The sequence below is a fragment of the Podarcis liolepis genome (genome assembly GCF_965112155.1).
Source record: "Podarcis liolepis genome assembly, chromosome: 2".
Taxonomy (NCBI): Eukaryota; Metazoa; Chordata; class Lepidosauria; order Squamata; family Lacertidae; genus Podarcis; species Podarcis liolepis.
In genome coordinates, this window is record NC_139555.1 from 77,703,679 (window position 1) to 77,726,325 (window position 22,647).

The 22,647-nt window shown below is 40.9% G+C and overlaps 2 protein-coding genes and 2 long non-coding RNA genes across 11 annotated transcripts in view; 2 read left to right on the plus strand and 2 right to left on the minus strand.

The window, feature by feature from the left end:
- LOC310700119 overlaps positions 1-3,534 on the minus strand; it is a 44,522-nt gene extending 40,988 nt beyond the window's left edge. The window contains exons 1-4 of one of the 3 annotated variants that reach the window (XR_014522433.1): positions 3,454-3,534; positions 2,567-3,091; positions 2,088-2,216; positions 1,441-1,937 (exon numbers count right to left, since the gene is read on the minus strand). This is a non-coding gene — a long non-coding RNA (uncharacterized lncRNA). Of the gene's footprint in view, positions 1-1,440; positions 1,938-1,983; positions 2,217-2,566; positions 3,092-3,453 lie in introns of those variants that run through there. The other 2 variants (XR_014522432.1, XR_014522434.1) reach the window with 2 other exon arrangements.
- ATG7 (autophagy related 7) overlaps positions 1-22,647 on the plus strand; it is a 153,544-nt gene that overhangs the window by 85,555 nt on the left and 45,342 nt on the right. Inside the window, exons 18-19 of one of the 4 annotated variants that reach the window (XM_083488936.1) lie at positions 5,412-5,482; positions 13,862-19,088. In XM_083488936.1, the coding sequence (XP_083345062.1) occupies positions 5,412-5,444 (33 nt within the window). In that variant the 3' untranslated portion in view covers positions 5,445-5,482; positions 13,862-19,088. Of the gene's footprint in view, positions 1-5,411; positions 7,238-13,861; positions 19,089-22,647 lie in introns of those variants that run through there. The other 3 variants (XM_083488935.1, XM_083488937.1, XM_083488934.1) reach the window with 3 other exon arrangements.
- On the plus strand, positions 3,019-4,519 carry LOC310700129. Its single transcript, XR_014522446.1, has 3 exons — positions 3,019-3,116; positions 3,479-3,531; positions 4,237-4,519. It is a non-coding gene; the product is annotated as an uncharacterized lncRNA (long non-coding RNA).
- Positions 18,473-22,647, minus strand: part of VGLL4 (vestigial like family member 4) — a 98,916-nt gene continuing 94,741 nt past the window's right edge. For all 3 annotated transcript variants that reach the window (XM_083489048.1, XM_083489047.1, XM_083489049.1), the window contains one exon: positions 18,473-21,385. In XM_083489048.1, coding sequence (XP_083345174.1) covers positions 21,111-21,385 — 275 coding nt within the window. In that variant the 3' untranslated portion in view covers positions 18,473-21,110. The remainder of the gene's footprint in view (positions 21,386-22,647) is intronic.

Below are 22,647 nucleotides of genomic sequence, written 5' to 3' on the forward strand. Positions count from 1 at the left end.
ATTCATTCTTTTCTTTTTTAAAAAAAAAAAAGATTACAATGTTCAGGAGTGGACTTCTATCTAGCAGGAATGTTTTCTGCTTGAATAAGCATCAGTTGAATAATCTTGCTAGCAAATGTGTCTTGAACATAGAATTAGCATTGATACTGTTAAGTGAACAGTGGAGAGCCGTAAAGGCAGCCTTTATTACATAAATAAGAGTGTCATGACTGAGTATACAGTGGTACCTCGGGTTAAGAACTTAATTCGTTCTGGTGGTCTGTTCTTAACCTGAAACTGTTCTTAACCTGAAGCACCACTTTAGCTAATGGGGCCTCCTGCTGCTGCCGTGCCACCGCTGCACGATTTCTGTTCTCATCCTGAAGCAAAGTTCTTAACCTGAGGTACTATTTCTGGGTTAGCAGAGTCTGTAACCTGAAGCGTATGTAACCTGAAGCATATGTAACCTGAGGTACCACTGTATATGTATAAATGAGACAGATCATTTATACTCCTGAGGGATAGCTCAGTCGGTAGAGCATGAGACTCTTGATTTCAGGGTTGTGGGTTTGAGCTTGACATTGAGTGAAAGATTCCTGTATTGCAAGTGGTTGAACTAGATGATCCTCATGGTCCCTTCCGCTCGATGATTTTATGTGCAAAGTGCACATAGCAACATGCTGTAAGTGACAGATGCACTTCAAGAAAAGAAAAGTTGATTTTGTGTTGTAGTTGTTAAATTAAAAAGATTGTAATCAAGAGAGAAAGTGGTGGGAGAATAAAAGATACAATTGGGTATATGTAATTGGCATCCAGGTAATAATTAAAACCCAGCAGATGATGGCCTGGTTTGCACATAACACTAAGCCAAACCAAGGCTAAATATGAATGTGCAAGCAATCACAGTAAAATGGGATTAACACTAAGCCACACCACGACTTTACTCAGAGTAGCATAGCAGCAGCAGGAGGACTGGTGAGCAGAGAAGCACCTGCTGCTTTTACTGTGAGCATAGGTTTCAACTCCTAGGGGCTGAGGCACTTTGGCACCCCCAATGTTTTTTGAGGTGGCTGCCCCCCATTGTTCCCAGGGCAGAAGAGGGCGTGGTGCTGCTTCGGTGACTGACATCTCACCACCACTAGCTGGGGCAACTTCCTCATCCTTTCCTTGCATGGCAGTGGGAGAGGGGACGATGGGGGCCACCACATTCGATTCCTCCCCATGGCTCCTTGTGATGTTGTGCACATGGTGTCAGGATGTCAAGTTGGGGCCCCACAATCTTTTTCAGTAGTTAGAGCCTCTGACTGTGAGTATTCACATACTTATGCGTTCACACTTTCCCATGGTTTGGCTTAACATTCCATATTCACCAAAGTATTGTTGGCATCCTTCTGCCTCGAGAGGCAGTGGAGTATGGCTCGGTCGGGAAGGTGAAGTCAAACTGCTCCGCCAGCTCCCCACAGGGTATTTTGAATGTGGAGAAACAAGGTCTGCATATTTAGCTGCAAAAATTCCAAATGAAAGAATCTTTAAAAATAAGGGGAAAGAAGGAAGATACGAAATAAAGGGAACAAATGTTGAATTTGGAGTGAGGAAATTTGTAAACTTGGGAGTAAACTGATGCAGTGGAAGATGTACAGAAGCTTACCAAGTTGAGGAAAGGCACAATCATCTTGTTAGCTGCTGTGCTGTTAAAACCTGCAGACTTTTCACGAAGTCTGTTCTGACGTTGCCTTTAATATGAATGCTACTCTAGGCAATTAGTTCACCTGGTAACAACCTAACACACCCTTTCTCTTTATCATTTCATTCCTTATTTATATATTCAGTGTAGTCGTTTTTACCCATACAGCCTGGACAGTGAGCGGCCTTGAGCTGGCTGTGGTTGGAGATGCAGAATTCTGTGGACCTTCACCAGACCCTGCAAGGCACTCCTTATCATCTTACTTCAGAAGTTCCTATACACAAAGTTTTAGGAACATGTAATGCATGAAGAGAAGAAAATGCTTATTATAGATTTATTCTATATTAATAAATAATTTTGTACTATACACATGCCCTCAACCTTACATTTAATTCTTTGTACTGAATTGCTAAAGTTTTCTTACTCTTGATATATGTTTTTCCACTTCTGCTTTAGTTAGTAATTGTTTTCAGGCAGCTTTGTTGCAGGAAGCAGGTGAAAAGCCTTCATTGTTCCACATAAAAACATTTGCTTCACCTAGAATTGTTTTTAGCTGTGAATGAATAGGAAAAGAAAGGGTAAAGCCCTGTTTTTATCTCCTTCCTGTTGTACAAGATAATTTCACACATACGGGGGTAGGAGATACATAGTCCTGCATGGGCTTAATATGAACCTGAAATTTAAGCTCCTAAGTTAATATTTAAAAGCCAATACATAACTGGAACATTCATGTATTCTGCTCAGGTGTGTACTTTTCTTACAGACTAGCCTTAATTTGACATTGAGCTTATGATTCCCCTGTTCATGATCTCTCCTGAAATTATTTCTAGCTTTGCCTCAGTTCTTTCTCTGATCAGGTTTTCTTCGCTACAGTTACCTTACAAGCTTTACTTAAGTCTTTACCAGAGGTCAGCTGCCAACCACTGACTTCTGGTCTTCAAAATGACAGCTGCTGGACTCTTCTTCCCCACTTGGAATCCTTCTTAGCTTCTGCCTTCTGTTATTTCAGCTTTAAGGTGTTTGCTGCGTCATCTGTTGCCTATAGCAACAGTGATTTCTCAGTTCCTATCCCCTCTCTGGAATCTTGCTGCTGCTCAAGTTGTTTGGGAGACGGTGAAGAGATATATCAAAGACTAACCCTTTTACTAAAAGGGCTTAGCCTGCCTTTTTATTCTCTCCAAACAGTTGCCACATTCTCACTAATATAATGAACCCAATTGGCCTAGAACTATGGACCAATAAATTTGAATGAAATGTCCCACAAAATGATCTGCTATATTTTGACCTTTTCATATTCTACTGGATCATATAAAAGCCAAATGTGACAGCAAATTGTTGTAACTGAAACCTCGCAAGTTACATAGTCTTGAGCAACAGCATCAGTTTAACTGCCTCTTGCAAACTACCAACTGAACCCCAATATGGCAGCTGTAATCCAGCAAAAGGGACGCGGGTGGCGCTGTGGGTTAAACCACAGAGCCTAGGACTTGCTGATCAGAAGGTCAGCGGTTCGAATCCCCGTGACGGAGTGAGCTCCCGTTGCTGGGCCCCTGCTCCTTCCAACCTAGCAGTTTGAAAGCACGTCAGAGTGCAAGTAAATAAATAGGTACCACTCCGGCGGGAAGGTAAACAGCATTTCCGTGCGCTGCTCTGGTTCACCAGAAGCAGCTTAGTTATGCTGGCCACATGACCCGGGAGCTGTATGCCGACTCCCTCGGCCAATAAAGCGAGATGAGCGCCGCAACCCCAGAGTCTGTCACGACTGGACCTAATGGTCAGGGTCCCTTTACCTTTAATCCACCAAAATCTGGGGAGCACCATGTTGGCTATCTCCACATTAGAGAACGGCAGAGTTGGCAGATTGCAAGGTCAGCCTTGAGTATTTGTTCTATTTGCAAAGTCTCTTCATACCTAGTTTAAGTTCTTTGGTTACTGTAGGCCAAGCCTTCCCCAACCTAGTGCCTTCCAAATGGTCATTCTGGCTGGAGCTTATGGGAGTTCTAGTTCAAAACATTTTGAAGGCACTAGATTGAGGTAGGCTGCTGCAGAATCTTGTAACTGAAAAGGCAACAGTCTATTAAATCGAGAGGTTTGTCTAGGTTCAACCTCTCAAAAGGCAGCTTTTTAAAACCAATTCTTCAAAACTGAATAACATTCCCATCCAGGGAATTTCATTCAAATTCCAAGAGAGCCCAGTTTTGGCACCAAATCTGAAGCACACGTAATCCTGAGTATTCCCTCTACAATAGATACATGCATGTAGTTTAATAGTAAAGTAGCCCTGTGGTTTAGTAAGCACAAGCTCCCTTTTGAGCACATCTTTTGCTCTTGAAGAATGGTTTGTATGCGTTATGTTGATTTCTTTGTACTTCCTTACTTAACCGTATTATATATATATATATATATATATATATATATATATATATATATATATATATGCACTGTATAAAGCATAGCTTGGGGTGTACAGCTAACAAAATCCCCACCTGCAAATGATGAAAGCATGGAACTAAAATATTAAGCACAAGAAAAATACAATCTTTCTTTTCCATTCCTTTTTGGCTTCCACACAGTATTTCCAGCTGGGTATGTGTTGCCATGAGATGAAGTAGAATCAAGTATATTGTAAGAGAGCACATTGCTATCCGGATCAGTTCCATTCTAGAAAGGAAAGTTAGCAACTCGTACTTTCAACAAGACTGGAGGGAGGATTCCTTATGGATTATGAGCCTCACTGCCTCCCACCCCCATAAGTTCCACAGCAGCAGGCATAACTGGCAAATAAAGGTGCAGGCAAAGTGAGCGTGAAATATCTACTTGCATTTTGTCAGTTATATACAGTATACAGTATGAACAGTTGGGAAGCTCTGCCTTTTTTGGATTTGTATGTGCTGTAGATAAAAAAACTAATTTGAAGGATTTTCAATATAACCCCTTTAATTACCAAGCTACTTGTTTGAAATAACATTACAGATCTAATAAGTTTCCATATGAAGAGAAGAATACATGTTTCAGATTCTGTCAAGTTTTTAAAAGTGGATTATGCTAACTTCTTTCTTATTATTTGTGATAATTGGCATATTTATCTTACGTGTTGGACAGGATGATTCTCCACCTGCCTCTTTTCTAATAAATCTTCAGACTAGTTTACCTTGAATTTAGAAAAATATTGTTTTGTGTTTCAGCTTGGTTTATGTATCATTCTCATAGCATGCCCAAGCATGGTATATTGGATAGCCTGCAAGTAGCTTCCCCAGTCTTTTTTTTAAATAGTGCCTCTTGGTAGTTTCGCTTCCCTCAGAAGTTTAAGGGCAAACGTTCTCTGTCGCAGTCCTAAAATTGTGGAATTCTCCCACCCAAGAGATACTTCTGGCTTCTTCCCTATATAACCTCCAACAAATGCTGAAGAAACACCTCTTTACCCTGGCCTTTGACACCTGAGATGTGTGTTTTCAGGGCCCACCCTATTCCTGTGACTGTACTGTATTTTAATTCCTGTTTAAAGTTTTAATTGTAAATTGTTGTAACTCCCTGGTGATGGTTGGGTAAAAAAGTTAATAGTAGTAGTAATAATAATAATAATAATAATAATAATAACAACGTAAAAGTTCTGGCGTTTGCTGCCTCAGAATTTAATGTAAGAAAGAGGCTGTCTATGTTATACCATACCTGAAATTACCAATTGTATAAATGATATGAAAGAGCACTGAAGATACTGAATAGCATTTTTCTTCCTTTTCCATTTCAGATCTGGGACATGAGCGATGATGAAACACTCTGAAAGCTCAGTGAACGAAGAGAAAGATGACCCACTTCAGGGTGTGTTGGTCTGGTTTTTTTGTCAGTCACATGACAAATTAATGATTGCTTACCTAACTGTGGCTGTTGTAAATAGAAACACTTACGGTGCACAACTTTTATTGGGATGGGACAGTATTGCAATTCAAGGCACTTGTACCATGAGTGTAATTTCTCTTTCTATTGTGTGTGAAATATATATATAAGAGAGTTACAATTAAAATCTCTCTATTTTTTTCAGCTTCTAAATATAGCTTATATTTAAAATACCTCTGAAGAAAACTTCTTTGTTTATTTTTCTCCCAGTTTGACTTTTTCTTTTAAGTAAACATTCTGAACAAATTATGCCTTTTGAAACACTTCAGGGATTTATGGCCACTGTATCCTTGTCTCTGAGGTAGACAATAAGAAATTAGTCACATTGAGAATAAATAGAATGAGAGGGTCCACATGTTTAGTCTCTCAAAAAGACATTTCCTCTGGTTGTTTCTGTATATGGCAACACTCTATATATTCTCAACTTTTAGTGCCTTTTTAAAAAATGGTAGTTGATAACTCATGATTTTCTTCCTTCCAATACTAATAGTTCATCTCTGCTGCCTCCATAGTGAGGTGATTGCCCACCAACACCAAAACTATGCTATGAGCCTCTAAAGTATAATGAATTTAAATAATAATAGGGAAATCTATGCTATTTACTGTTTTAATACAAGTATTATTTTATCTTCTTTGTCAGCACATAAACAATGAAACAGCTATGCAGAATCTTCATGCATGCATGTTGTGCCCTTTGCCATTGGACTACTTTCTCAAATCGTATCTGGTTGCAGTCACAAATCTGGAGAGGCTCAAAGTAGCCAGATTATGGCATATCATGTTAACAGCATACTTTTAATCTGTATATTGCTCACTGAATCTTGTCTCTACTTGATTTCTTATTTCTACTAATTACGAAACCCCTGTTTATTTCGTCTTACATTTTCTATCTAGTAAGTTAATCTAGCTCTTGGGAAGGGGTGTGCATTTTTTAAAAATATCAACACTTAGAAGCTGTACGTTAGCAATACCAGAAATAGGAAGTACAGTTCTCATGTGTATGCAAGTGCAATCTTTTAATTTAAAATAATGAAATTGCATAATGGCCTTCAGGCACTACTTGCTGAGGAAATTCAACATCTCTGATGACAGACTAGAACTCTACACTGGGAAAATTTAGTACTCCGCAGCTTGCACTGAGTCACCAGCACAGACGTCATTTGTAGATAGTGAAACAGGAAACTCTGTTTTGAAATTCTACAGTCTTGATTAGCTGAGAGTCCAAAACAGCTCGGGGTCCCAGGAATACTCTCCAATGAATGTCTGTCTTGACGCTTGGATTATCAAGATTGAATTTGTCAACTCTTTTTCCCCTCTGAGAGTTTTAGCTATATATGACATTTTAAGCACAGGGTAATACGATGTTTCCTTGCTTAGTAATTCCAGTAACTTAGAGTTGTATAAGACTGAGCTTGCTTCCTGTACATATGCTTCCCAGATGTCTGTGCTGTGCAGAAGTACTCCACTGTGACTTAGAAAACCTTCTGTTGTTTAACTTTATTGTGGTTTCCTCTCCCCTTACAAACCAGAATGGCGCTCTTGTACGCTTGCTTGCTTGTACGCTTGCTCCTAGGTGTTTTTTCCCCCCTTTGTAAAATGTTTTAAGCACTTAATTGAGGAAAACATAATGAAAGATTTTATTCTAATGAATGAAATGTACATTAAAAGAACTTCCAAGTACTTTTACTCACTGCCTTGTTTGCATAGATAGACTTCTGGCACCACCATCTACTGCTGTCGTTTGATAATGGAGGAAGTTGAAATTTGAGCTCTGGGGAATGAATGGGTGTGTGTTTTGTTGGCATGGTTGTCCAAAAGTAAAAGTCTTGATTATTATTATTATTATTATTATTTTGTCATAACAATGGAACCAGAAGTCATACAATTAAGCTGAAAGGTAGGAGATTCAGGACAGACAAAAGGAGGAGTCTTTTTTAATCAACATCACTCCCACATTAAGTTATTTGCCCTAGACCAAAGGCCTTCATACTCTCTGCATCAGTCTGCACTAATGTTGCCAAGTTAATTGTGTCTTCATTTAATTATCATTTTACTTCTAAAAAGTATTACTTAACCTGTTCTTTCCTGCCTGAGCAGGTCACAATAAAATTTCAAGTTCACAATACAGAATAACATTTTCATACACATCCAGAAATACAAAATCAGCTAAAACCAGCAAGATAAGAAAGACCTGGGCACACAAATGCATTCTTGGCTGACATAAAAAATTCAGGGAGGGAGGGAGCTCCATAATGGTGGGGGGAACTGTTGTGAAGGCCCTGTCTTGTGTTGCTGGATACCAAAAACTGGCCAACTGCTGTATACTCAAGAAGGCCTCCCCCCCCCAAGGTCTTAATAGTTGGCAGTCATTTATGTAAGGTTCATAAAATATATAACAATGGGTACAAGAAAGAATTATGGGCAACCCTACAGCAGAACTTCAGTGGTGTTAAGGAGCAGCCATCCAACTCTGCTTTCTGGAGACAGCCCTGTAGGTAGAAGCAGAATGACTGTCTCACCATGCCTTAGACTCCTTGCCCACTGAGCCACTCCAGAAGGATATAATGGTCAATGGTACTGAATGCTGTTGAGAGAATTAGCAGAGTTGCTCTCCCCCATCCCACTCTCAGTCATCGATCCATCAAGGTGACCAGGGCTGCTTCAGTTCTGTAATCAGGCATGAATTCAGGTGGGGAAAGGGGCATTGTTCTTTCTGCAAGAGTGGCGGGTGAGATATAAGCAACCAGTTTTGCATTAAACTGCCCCCTGCATCTCAGGGAAGCAAGTGAGAAGAAGCTGGCATTGGTGTGATTGCTGATACTACTGTTGATGTGGGAGCAAGGCAGGGAACCTTAAAACTACATTTGCCGGACCCAAGAAACATAATGCTTCTCTAGGTTGATGCTGTCCCAACCCAAACTTTTGGGGGAAAGTTCAGACAACTTTTGTTGTTGTTTCAAGCACTCCTATACAGGAGTGGATTGAATTCAGTTGCTAAGAGTGTTATCTCATAGCTCTCTATTTTTGTTTGGTTTGGGTTTTTTGCCTTTCCAGAGTTATATGTCTTTTCCTAGACAAGGTGGTTATTTTTCGTACACCATGAGTGCTGTGCATACAGGAAAGGATTTAGGCTGTAATGTGAGTCATTTCTGACATCCTCAATATTTATCTTAGGTAGACCTTACTGCTACACATGTGCGCACAGACTGTTGGGCAAGCCCAAAGGCAATATCTTCATAGGGTACCTGTAGAACAAAGGCTAAACTTTGTAGTAACACAGTGATATTACTCAGACTGTAATAATACTGCAGTTGCACAAGTGTCACAGAGGGCAAAGGCTGATCTTCAGAATATTGCCTAATACTTTAAGTCCTTTGTCTAGGTCAGCCAAGTTGATAAACAGTGTGTCGTGCAACAACAATATAATTGTGTGAAATGACTGGAGTTTTAGCATCCTTGGCATAGGCACTTTTGAGTGATGTTCCTAACCATTACCTCAGTCATTCTTAAAGTAGGCCTGTAAGGTGGTCACGCTGGGCACATGACCCGGAAACTGTCTGCGGACAAACGCCGGCTCCCTCAGCCAGTAAAGCGAGATGAGCCCCGCAACCCCAGAGTCGTCCACGACTGGACCTAACGGTCAGGGGTCCTTTACTTTTTAAGGTAGACTAGTACAGTGGTACCTCAGGTTAAGTACTTAATTCGTTCCAGAGGTCCGTTCTTAACCTGAAACTGTTCTTAACCTGAAGCACCACTTTAGCTAATGGGGCCTCCTGCTGCTGCTGCCGCCGCCCCGCCGCCGCGCGATTTCTGTTCTCATCCTGAAGCAGTTCTTAACCCGAGGTACTATTTCTGGGTTAGTGGCGTCTGTAACCTGAAGCGTATGTAACCTGAAGCGTATGTAACCCGAGGTACCACTGTAGTGTTATCCTTATCTTGCAGACAGTGGCCTGAGGCCAGGTAGCAAAGTTTGTCTGTGGCTCATGCATTTAGCTGCTGCTTTGCATCCCTGCTAACATGAATGTACAGTGGTACCTCGGGTTACATACGCTTCTGGTTACAGACTCTGAAGAGGTGCTTCAGGTTAAGAACAGTTTCAGGTTAAGAATGGACCTCCGGAACGAATTAAGTACTTAACCTGAGGTACCGCTGTATATTATATACACTGACTATGACTACTCCCTCAGTGTGTGAATTGGCCTTTAGGTATGTTTGGGGTAGAAGCTGAAGTGGAACCATTTTCTATAGATATGGACTCCCAAAAAAATACAGCGCCCACCCCCCATGCACACAATAAATAGGCTCATTCAGCGTATTTTAGTGAACTCTCACTTAATACATTGTACAAATCAAGGTTACTTCTGTTACTGTATTTACAGAACACTTTTACTGACAGGGGAGGTTGTTGTCCTCCCCAATTTGGCTGCTGTGTGGATGCAGATTGCTTGGCACGTATGCGTAGTTCTTCTTCATTGGTTGAATCAAGGTTGCCGTAACTTTTACCAAGTGGTTTCTTATGTAACAAGGGGCCTCTAAAAACAAACAAGTTGGGATTTTCTGGCAGCCATTCAATACACAATCCATTTACAACTGTTATAGCTCTCTCTCGGTGTTTACTTTCTTTGTTTCAAAATAGGGACTCTGCTAGATTATATATTGAGCACTTCTAACTAGGCTAAAGATGCAGGATTTCTCTCTCCTACCCTCTTCCAAAATAAACAGTTTGGCCATAAAATGTGTGGTAGGGTAGAAGGCAGATATCCAGTTTGCTTTTAGGATCTCACTACATTCAAGTACATGCACACACCCCTCCTTTCCAATATCCTTTTTTACTATTGTTACTGAAGGTAGCAGATGCTGAGGACTCTTTCTGCATAACTTATACAATTTCTCCAAAATAGATATGGCATGGTGGCCTCTAGCTCTCATTAGTTGAAGCAATGGGAAGGAGGGCATCCATAAATATAATTTCAGGGACAAACTAAAACCTAACCTGAAAGGAGAGTGGAGCAGCTGAACTACAGCTCAAATCTCTTGTCATCAAATTTGACTCAGTTTGTACCAGGGCACAAGAATGGTATAACACAGTAGTCCAGAAACACCTGCCCCCCTCTGTTGCTGAACTTACAGCTCCCCTCATACTTGGTCATTGGCCATGCTGAAAGAGGCTGATGGGACCTATCTGTTATTGCTATCTGGAGGGCTGCATGTTAGCCACCCCAATCTCAAAGTATATGCAGCTGTAGTTCTCCTGATAAATGGCTCAGGCTTAAGAGCTGCCTAGCTTTGAATTGTATGTAAGCCACTCTGAACTCCTTGGAAGGAGGTCCAGGCAGAGCAAACAAACAAAGACATTCCAGTAAATAATATTTAACATTGGACTGTGGCACCACATGGCTGAATCTTGGCCAGTGCAGTTTCTTGCTCCATTGTTATGGGGCATCCCTGTAAAGGAGCCTGAGGGCGTACTGCATGTCCAGATGGCCAGCTCAGGCCTGACGGGTCCGTGATCATAAGGGTTGTGTAGATATGATGTACATCGTAGGGTGACCCTTAACCTCAACCCCTACCAACCACCAGTCAGCAATTGGGTTGGTTGATTTCTCAGCACATGCCAAAACCTTCTGTAGTCGATAAAGTTGAAGCCTGATTTAATCTCAGAATTGTTGTCCTACATCTTAATGTATCATTGTGTGGGCCTAGGTCCACAACTAACCTTTGTGCCGTTGTACCATTCTGACCATGGTGTTGCAATGCCACTAGATCCTTCAAATGCGAATTGAAGTCAGGAGTGATCCACACCTCTGTCCATATTCGGTTCATGTATCTTGTACTTTGAGATCTATAGAAAGTTAATGGTCATTTATCTTTCAGCTTTCACCATTAGATGAGAGTCATGTTTTGATTGCATGCTTCCCCATAAAACGTCAACCATAGCTGTAAATACTTCAAAACTGTTTTGGAAGCTGTTTTTGTCCTTTTCGAAAGACGACTCATGCCTACTGTACAAATGTAAACTACTTTGAAAGCAGGTCAACTCCTGTAACTTGCCACTAAGATTATCCTCAAGGATAATTATTTTGTAAAGGCGCTAAGAATCCTTCATTGGAGAAGCGTACCCAGGCACAGAACATGTACTTTCCTGGCACCAGCAGACAGGGCCACAAGATTCTAGTTGGCATAACCTGAGGACAGGGAGGGCATTTCACTGCTAGAATGACTCTAGTTTTGAAATCAAACCAGTATGGTCTAGCTATGGGTGTGGAGCAGCAAATTAAGAACTGCTAGTGGAAACATGCTTAATATATGGCAAACGTAGTTTTAAAGCCAGCTCACTCTCTGTGCAAATTAACCTTGGGCTCATTGTTTGCCAACTTGCACTTTGGTGCCCAAGTTATATTTGTAATGCGATTATTTTAGTAATTTGTGAAATGAATATGTGACTAGCAGTGTGTGTGCGCGCGTGCGTGTGCATGCATTTGCGTGTGTTATACCGAGATATAAGGAGAGGCAGAGGCCCATTTATTGGCAGGTAAGTATTTTTCAAATGCCCTTCCCTTGCCAAAGTTGGGAAAGGACTTGGTGAGGAAAGCAACTCAAATTGCAAGGTATTTGAGATAATGGCTAAGAAGGGGTTGGGGAATTTTGGATATGCAGAGAAGCAGAAAAGAATAGTTGCAACAGACTAGAGCAGCTCACCCTCAGAATTTCTGTTGCTGACCAGTCCGATGAAGCACCTGAATTCTTGCCATAGGGAAGCTGTGCTTGGGCCTGCTTCGCTGCTCAAAGCCACATCTGATGATCAAAGCCTGCAGTGGGGTGTGAGAAGAGCAGCAACTCCTTGTGCTATCAGATAGTAGATACTATTAAACAAGGCCATCAGGTAATAACTTCAAGCCCTGGTGAATGAGGAGCTGAAAAGTGATGTGGTGCCGTTATGTAAGAATGAGGACACAAGGGCAGGAAGCCCTTCACACAGTGCATAGTTAAACTGTATATACACACACACACACACACACACACACACACACACACTTAAAACATTTTAAAATTTTAAAACTATTTTGAAATGGTAACATACCCTCAATGCTAATACAGTGCTGCCCCGCAAGACGAATGCCTTGCAAGACGGAAAACTCGCTAGACGAAAGAGTTTTCCGTTTTGGAGGTGCTTCGCAAGACAAATCTCCTATGGGCTTGCTTCGCAAGACGACAATGTCTTGCGAGTTCCTGCTGGGTTTTTTTTCTCCCCCCCCTTTTTCTAAGCCGCTAAGCCGCTTATCAGCTGATCCGATCAGCAGATAAGCCACTAAAAGCCGCTAATAGTGCTAATCCGCTAATCTGTCAATGGGCTTGCTTCGCAAGACAAAAAAACCGCTAGACGAAGAGAATCACAGAATGGATTCTTTTCGTCTTGTGAGGCACCACTGTATTTTAAAGACTGTGGGAACAGTACCTTAACCATCTGCACAAATAAATGTTTTTAGATTCCTCCTGAATGTTAATGAGAAGGAAGCGCACCTCAGTAGGAAGGCCTTTCCATAAAAGGAGGCAGCAGCATCCAGATACCCCTGTCATTGGGTCAGTGCCAACCCGGCAAAGCGGATTTAAAATAAAACTAGACTATTTCCCCTTACATTTTTGAGCCATCAGGTAAACTGTGTGCAGGTCTGGGTTTCTTACCAGTGCTTGACTTAAGAGTGGCATACAGAGGCAAGAATGCCTGTTCTTCACAGTTGCACAACAGTATGTTGTAGACACAGTGCAGAAAAGTACAAATGTTTTAAGAGGCCTCGTGTTTGTGGCGAAGAGGAAGACACTCACACCACTTTCCTTGTCCAACTGCAACATGACAGCCCTGCAGTGTTGCCAGTGAGTCTTACTATCTGGTGGTTACTGCCACCACCACACTTTTTGTGACCCATAGCCTCAGAAACAAGGGGGGTGGGGAATGGGCAGGCATGATTAATTGTTAAATCCTGGTATCCCACACTTAACACCCCTTGCGGCTTCAGCCTTGCAATTTATGCCGTGTATAGGCCTCTGATTCTCCCTGACTATAGAGCATATTCCTGGCTTTACTGACTTTGGTTTTGGGCTTCCAATAACATGGAACCCATAGCTATTTAGGCACATGGGGATTTCCAAATCCTGAGACTAGCAAACACACTGTAGCTCCACTAATCCAATGATGAGACTGTATTAGGATTATATTAGGAAGTGGGCAAGAAGGTCCAACAGAGATACTGAAACAAAACTCAGCCTGATGACTCCAAAATCTAGCCCTTCCCCTCTCTTTTGCAGGAGTGACCTCTGACCAATGTGGTCAGGTTCTTCATATGGGCATCTCAAGTACTCATTTTGAAGAGAACAGGAGGAAGATACCTGACAGCCTGTCTTATAGAAATGGTGGGACCAAGAGACCAAGGTCCAGTGTGACAAGGTTTAAGTAGGCTCCGTTCCCTTTGATAATTGCAAACATTTAGCATAAGATGATAGCACCGTGGGTAAAATAGTTTGGCTTAAAAATTCAGGGGAAGATCATGTCTGTGACTTCGTTTTGGAGAGAAAGGCCATTAACAGCTTCAGACTTTACTGTTCTTTGCTGACTGGGAATACATTTGCAACAATAAATTCCAACTGTGATTATGCTCAAGAGACGTTAACCACTGGCTTGCTGGCAATGGGGGTGGGGGTGGGTGGGAGCGAGAGAGAGGAGTGGAACAAACAGCATCATGCGATAAAATACTGTGTACAAGGGCAGATTGTCTTTGTTGCCGCTGAAGTTCCAGCACCGGTGCCAAGAATTGATAGCTGTGGCTTAATTTAGCTGCCTCACGGAATGACAGCAGTTGGCTCTCTTATGATTAAGACTACCATGAAAAATAGCATCAAATGGCTAGATTAAAAATGTCAGTAACTATGCCTGGACTTCAAAGCAAGTGATATGCTTCTGTTCAAGCACAATGAATAAAAATACCTGCCACTTAGGACAGGCAGGACAAGGGTGAGGATGCAACAAGAGATGTACTTTCCTCCCACCTCAAGTAAGAGTGACCCTTTTTTTCTCCCCTGTAGGAGTGAATGTCAACCAGTTTTTAATAAGAAAGTAAAGTTGGGCACTTAGGGAACATCAGTTGGAAGCAGACAAAGGCCGCTGTCTGCCCCAACAGCCTGAGCGTGCTTATTTGCACTTTGGCCAATTCACCATCATCCCAGGTTCTGTTTGTTGGTAGTCATGGTGATTTGTTAGAGCAGAGGTTTTTTCAACTCAACGTTTTGGGGTCCACAGCTCCCTTGACCAACTACATTCTTTCTGCGGCTCCCCTGTGGGGCTCAGGAACCCAGTTATATCATCCATTGCCTGGTTGCTTCGTTCACACCAGTCAGCACTGGGTGGTGTATTCTGTTTATGTTACTTTTATATTGCTTCTTTTTCTTTTCTTTTTGTACTACTTTGGCTTGAGTGTGCTCTATTACTATTGTGATCATTCAGACACAGCTGTTGCTTACCTTCTTTTTAAGAATAAAGGTCCAGAGTCCTGAAGCAAAACTTCAGGTGTGTGTGTGTGTGAGAGAGAGAGAGAGAGAGGGAGAGAGGAGGAGGAGGAGGAGTTTGGGTTTGATATCCCGCTTTATCACTACCCGAAGGAGTCTCAAAGCGGCTAACATTCTCCTTTCCCTTCCTCCCCCACAACAAACACTCTGTGAGGTGAGTGGGGCTGAGAGACTTCAGAGAAGTGTGACTAGCCCAAGGTCACCCAGCAGCTGCATGTGGAGGAGCGGAGACGCAAACCTGGTTCACCAGATTACGAGGTTTCAGTCTTAATTGTTTTGGGTTGCTAAGTTTTGGGTTTTTTGTTTGCTTTGGAAGGATCATTGAAACGAGGACACATTTTTAGCATTCTTGTATTCCATTATAACAGCAGTCACCACTGCAAACATAATCAAGAATGCATATTTATATGTGTCTGGTGAGTGTTTGGCCACTACCACTGTGAGCCTGAATAGAGAGCAGGAGTAGGGATCTGCTGGTCCTCCTGATGTTACTGGAATACAGCTTGGTAAAAAAAAAAAACCCACCTCAGACAAGTGGTATATTGTATAAAATGAATAAAAATGCAACTCCCATCAGGCTTGACCATGGGCCATGCAGGACAGGGCTGATGGGAGTTGTAGTTCCATATCTTGAGGGCCAAAGGTTCCCTATGTCTGGAGTAGAGCTCTGTTCAAGTATGTTGTTCCCATGGCAACCTTACCTCTTAATAACATCAGCCTGCTTCGAGTCCTCCGCGGTCTTCCTTGTATACTGGGTATGCTAGATAGTTGCTTTTGTATCAAAATTACGATCACATGAGAGGAAAGGTCAGTAGCTACGTTCTGCATCACATGTCTGTAGAACCAGAGTAAGGGAATGTAAAAAGAACAGGGCGTTCAGATGCAAGGGCTCTTTAAAATAAGAAATGTAGGAAGCATGAAAATGAGATGACAAATGTCCCTTATGAAGGGTGCTTTATATCAAAATCAATGTGACAGTTTTAGTAACAGACCAACAATGTACAGTGAGTGTAGCCCGTCATCCGTCACGAGAAGGGCTGAAATGATCTTGTGTTAATCGGATGCAGTGTGCTCTTTCTTGAACTGAGTAACAGCTTTGTCATAAATTAAAAGTAGCCTATTGTAGGAGAAATGCTATTTTTCCACCTCAGTTCTATGTGAGCATCCAGAATCTCTGTTTAGAATTCCTCCCACGCCTGTGCAGCTAACAGAGAAATCTGTTAGCTTGATATGAATACTCAATCAAAGTGATACAACAGTCAGCGAATTATGAAATTCTAGAAGAGTGTTATGTTATGAAGTGGCCTCCTGATTGTGTTGGTGAAAAGTTGGAAGATCATGTTCTGCGAGAAATGGATCCTTGATAGCTTGTAACAGGTCTAAGGAGTCTCAAAACAAAATGATTCTGTACTGATTTGTACTCTCATCTTCATGTTCTTTGGGTCATCTGCAATACTGTTGTTTATGCTTTTGAGTCTGTGGGGTAGAGGTGCTGTTATCCCATATGCTTCATCTTTTTTATAGCATGCATTCAAAGCAGACAGTTAACCAAATGTTCAGGACACAATTACGGAAGGTCAAGGCATCAAGGCTCTGACTGGCAACCAATCATACAAGTCAGCCAATTTGAGTCAGGGGAAGAAAAGGGCATGTTTTGCCAGATGGATAAAAGCAAAAATAATTATTTGCCAGATATATGGCATTCTGAGTAGAAAAGGAGTGTTTGAGGAAATGGATCCTTCATGTTCCCCTTTTGTTCCTTACTGTTTCTTATATTTGCACAAAAAAGGTGGAAGGGGGTAGGAAAAGATAGAAGAATGCAGTTTTGCCATTTTGTCTCTTGCAAAACCCTCTCCCTCAGTCCCTAGTTTTCACAAATGGTAGATGAAGTTGTGTACCTGGATTGGAGGTGAGGGAGTGAGACAGGCAAACTGTTTCCTGTGCATAGAAAACACGACACTCTCCCTTGCACCTGATCTTTCTCCTAACATGTTGTTTATTCTGCCCTATGGCAGATCATTCTATCTGGTAAGTTTGTACCTATAATAGAAGCAGTGGAAACCAGACACATGCTTATCCTACCTGAGAAACTAGGCCTCTGAAGAAATGCAGCAGGGAGAGGTGGACTAGCAAGATACACTTAAGCCTGTTCCCTGAAAGGTCCTATGTGGTATTTCGTTAGACCATTTCCCCAGTACTTCTATGCCAGTTTATATACTGGTAAAATACATGTGCATGCATGTATGGTTCTTCGCTCCAACAAGCCTCAGCTCATTGCGTATCTTTCTTAATAATTAGAATCTGAAAAGAAAATTATATTCTAATTACCTTCTGTAAGAAAGTTCCTAAATTACAAGGGAAACAAACTCTTGTGTCACAAGGTATTTCAACAAGAACATTAGTTTGAAAATAAATAAACTAGTTTCCAACAGGTAGACTGGCTTCCTTTTTACTCAATAGCTTGAACCCTTGTGGCCTGCGGCTTTGTGGTTTAGATTTAAGGATTGGGGTAAGGTTGTTGTGAAGAGGAAAAAGTGTAGCAGGAAACCTTTTGTCACCTGGATCCCTGAAGCTTTCCATTTAGGAGAAGCAGCAAGAGCAAAGAAAGCATAGTCTGTGGATGAGGGTTGAGGGGAAGAACTGGCTATGGAGTGCTTAAGAGAAAGCCGTTTCAGTATTTGAAACGGTCCTGTTACATGGGATTGTCTGTCTGGAAAATGTGTTCTGTGAAGCGCATATACAAAGCCACAGCTATCACAGCAGTTTCAAAAAGTGTTCAAATAAAAATAGAGGGGGTCACAGGCAGCTATCACTATCATTGTGCCTCTTTTGCTAATATGAGAAAGCATAAGATAAAATGATCTTTTTTGTTGCTTACATTGAACAAACAGCTGATGAAGCTTTTCTCATTGCTAACACAATACAGTACTGTAATAGTAACTGTAAATCTCTGTTGCAAGCACAACAGCTGGATACGATTAAGAAGCTAGATCAGGCCTCCCCAGCCTGGTGGGATGCAGATATGGGGGACCACAATTCACATCATCTCTGCCCATTGGCCATGCTAGCTGAGGCTGTTGGGACTTGTAATCCAAAACAGCTGGGGAAAGCTTATCTGCACCATTGTTAAGAAAGGGTTCTCCCACATTGTGTCCAGCATCCTGTGGAATGTTTAAATGAAGGCCCAATAAATGCTCACAACCAGTGAACCAACACAAACCAGTACTGTGGCAGCAGAGGCACACTGTCCATCTTTGCTTGCTTAGGGATTATGACTTTTTAGCAGAGTGGTGGTGGACGTGTGAAATTTCTTTATCAGTTTTTTATTTTAAAAAACACCACATGCTTACAAATACGTGAGATTTAAGAGCACTTTATTGTTCATTAAGGCTACTTTTAAGTACAAAAAAGATGGCCTGCCAAACCTTTTTTTAAAATCTCCAGGTGAAACAAGGCCACAAAAGAATGATATATTACAGATTTACAAACACGGAGAGCATTGTTCAAGCTGAACTGTAGATAACGTGGCTCTGTGAAAAAAACTTCATGTAACAGTGAGGTTACTCTCCCTCTGCCTCTTTCCACCCCAACCCCTTTGGCTTTCTCAGAGTAATTATGTTTCCCATAGAGTCTTTATTTCCAAATGATTATACAGGAGACAACACATCTCACTGAGCCAATCTTTGCCCCACCACAAATCCATTTACCTATCACAGATAGGTAAACTTGATACTGTAACATTGTGCTTAAACGAAATGTCAAAGGAGTTACATATCTCAGAGTCCATCTACAGTCATTAGTACTTTCCTGTTAGACCGCTCAGTAGCCTGTAGCAATAACACACTAGTGGCTATTAATTGCTAATGCAGTGTTCTCATAGAATAACTGTGTTCCTGCACTTTTACTGTATTACAGACATCTACAAACAAAAAAAGATCAACTTTTTTCTCCAAACAGACAAAAAAAGAGAGAATGATTACAGTAAAGGAAAGGGAAAAATTAAATAGCTACATATCATTAACAAATTAATTGTTCCTCAAAAAATACCTACAAATTTCTCTGTACATTCTTTACGCACAGCGTAATGATGGTCTTAAAGTTACCTATATAAAAAAGTGTGTTCTTTTTTCTCCAATTTCCTTATGGGGAGTAGGGTACCAAATGCCAAAGCAGACAGAGCACTGAATACCCAGTATGAAGATAGTGAAATGGGTGGCAAGGGTCCTTTTCCTGCTTTTTCAAAAAAATAAAATAAAAATAGGCAGTCACACTTAATATGGAACAACAGAAACAAAACAAGTTATCTTATGCGTCTTGACCACCTATGCCTTTTTCATATTGAATAGCTTTACTATTTTAAACAAATGTAAAAGCCAGTATGGACCCAATACTGTAACACAGCCCAGAATACATCACATGCAGTTCTGTCTTTCACCTATTCATAAACTCTCAATACAGCCAGTCTTGTCAGATAACCCAATATAAAAAGCCCTCGTTGTGACTGTACTGGGGATTGGTGGAATGTGTGGGTGTGGCTAAGGAGTGGGTGGGCCGCTGCATTTAACAAAAAGCTGAGAAGCTCATTACTACTAACACAAGTCTGTTCTTTATGCCTGCCTCTATTACCTAGTTAGTGGCTATTAATATAGCAAATGAAATAAATGCAAGTAACACATTTATAACCGTGTTTTCGTTTTCTTTTTAAATGGAGGAATGTACTGGTGCCTTGGCCTAGGTTTATAAGCAGCCTCAAAAATAAGATTGTGAAAGGCAATCTTGTCCTGGTAAAAAATATTTAGCAAGATAGCAGTTTTCTCCAACTGGTAGCTTTCATAGATATTCTTTAGATTTTCATAACTAACTGTGTATGAAGCAGATGATGATGCAGATTTTAAATCGTTCAGTAATGAAAGAAACTATAGAATCATGTACCCCACAGCATTGTATATATACTATAAACTGCTTAATTTGAGGCCTGACCTGAGGCTGTCCATGGTTGCTGGCTGCTACTAAAGTGAATATCAAATACAAATATCAGAGTACAACTGTACCAGCAGTAAGTCTATCTAGGACTGTTACTGAAAAATAAAAATAAAACTAGTTCTCAACGAAGGCTAATAAGTATTATATTTCTTACTGTCTATACATTAATAGATACCAGCTATTTTTTCATAAAACATGCATCTTTAAGCACTATTGAACCCTCTGACCTCAGCTCTATTCTTACAAACTGCAGTGTTAAGAAACATTTAAAATGCCCATGAATCGGTCGATTATGCAGTCCAGTTGCAAGCATTAAGCATCTGAAATCTAATAGAGAGAAAGACCTATAACCTGTATGAGACTTCCCCTTCCTAAGCAAAGTTTGCTTTCTTGCTTTAAAGAGAGACAGAAACATCATCTTTAGACTTTTTTTTTTCAAAGCAGTTTGCCCTCAGAATATAAGCATCGTGCACAAAGTTGCTATGCAACTCTAGACCTCCTCCAATAGTGCAAATCATACATGACAGTTCTTTTCAAGTATATACATACAAAGTTACTTCACAAGGGAAACAAAAGCAATGGAAGCAAAACCCAGACAAAATTCTACTCTCAAGAAGCTAACCAAAAGCACACAGCATTTGGGTCAACCAACTGTACAGAATGGCTTTTTAAAAAGTTATTACTTTATTTTACTTTTGTTTGTTTGTTTGTTTGTTTTTGTTTGTTTTTAAGGGGGCAGCAGATTTGCATCAGAGGTTTCTTTGGTAACTGAGGCGGGGGGGGGGGGAAGAGTGCTACATCATAAAATTTTATTCTTAGTCAAATAGTTCCTGCTATCATCTTATAAGGGCACACGTATAAAAAAAAACCCCAAGCAAATAAACACAAAATGTGTTTGAAACTAATCTCTCATATCCTCCCCTCCCAAACACTATTTCAATTTGAGCACTGCTCCAAGCTCAGTCAAACCATGCAAACTGATGTTTCAGATGAAGAAACTGTGGTCCTCTCTTCATGAGACTACAGAAGGGGAATGATTATGATTGACCATGTGGGAGGAAGGAGGAGAAGACGACTGGCCCCTTCTAGAGGCAGACTCGGGACTACTGGACACGCCATCCTTTGCAGCTTTGATCTGAAGCCACGTTTCTCCAAGTGCTTTGGTAAAGTGGTCATCGACTGATCCAGTGATGGATACAGAGTTTGTCACTGGCTCTGGCTCCTTGTAATTTTTGCCAAGGCTCCTGCGGAAGTGCTCTTCCACCACTGGATCACAGGCAGTGGTAGCTAAAGGGGGAAATGAAGGGGTGGGGGAGAAAGACGAGTAAGAAGCCCATGCTTACCCATGTGAGCAGAAACACTTGCAGTTTTTTCATGCACCGACCTTTAAAAATGCATAAAATGACACCCCTTGCAAATAAAGTCCTAACCTACCATTTCAAATTAATATATTTGTAATACTTAAAGCATCTGTTCTTACAGGTAAGTAGCAAAAAGAATAAGAAATGGTGTATCACACAGAAAAGAGGCTTCTAAAACAAGAGACTGGGTATTTGAAAAGGAAAAAGTTTTGACCCATAGAGTTGTATATAGCCTAGCACAAAGTGAACATTCCATCAGCACAAGGGTTTCTGCTTATGCAATGGAACAACCTCTCCCACCCTTTGTTCTAGGTGTTCTACCAGCCCTCTGGAGAAAATGTGGGAAGGGCATGGGAAGTGCAAACAGAAATTATTATGCTGCTGAATACTGCCCATCATTTCTTTTGTACCAGTTGGAAGTGGATCCCCAATACAATAAGCTTTCTAATAGGTTTGCTTCCTTTAAAACTCATTTGGGTATATCCAATGGAGATATAAATTCTCATTCCCAAGGAAGAGCAAAACAAAAGAGATGCATTTATATTTGAAGGGATTTTTGAAAAGGTGTAAATGAAAACAGTTCCATTTCAAGATGCGAGTTACAGTGCAACATGGCCAGCTACATTTTGCAGCTATGTAATACCTTTGTTTGCACACTTGCTGAAATGTGCTCCTTTAAAATTGTTGTATGAACAAAATGTTGCTAATGTCAGAGAAAATAAATAAAAAATTATTGAAACCAGAAAATTACAGTATGTGGGTTTTAAAAAAATAGGAGAATGACATTTACTACACCCAGTCCTTGTCTTCAGGTTTCTGTTCCCTCTTGTTCACTTTCTTCTAGAAAAAGTCATAATTTGCATGTTGTCTCTAATATATAATTTGTGTCTGGCCCCTATTTAACTGATACTGTCATATAATCTCCAAGTCAAGGGTACCAGAGCAAATGAGTCACGTTTAGGTCCAGTTGAAATCAGTCAGAAAACTTAGGTCTCTCATTTCTGCGGTACTGTGCATGACTAAGCTGCTCTGGATGCAACCCAAGGGGAGACAAGGCTGCTCCCCTACTTGTGTGTTTTATGCAAGAATACACTCTTAGTTGAGTTAGCACTACAGTTCCATATGTAATGCTACAGAAGATAGCAACAGTAAGACTCACAATTGGACTTAAGAAAATATGCTCAAAAC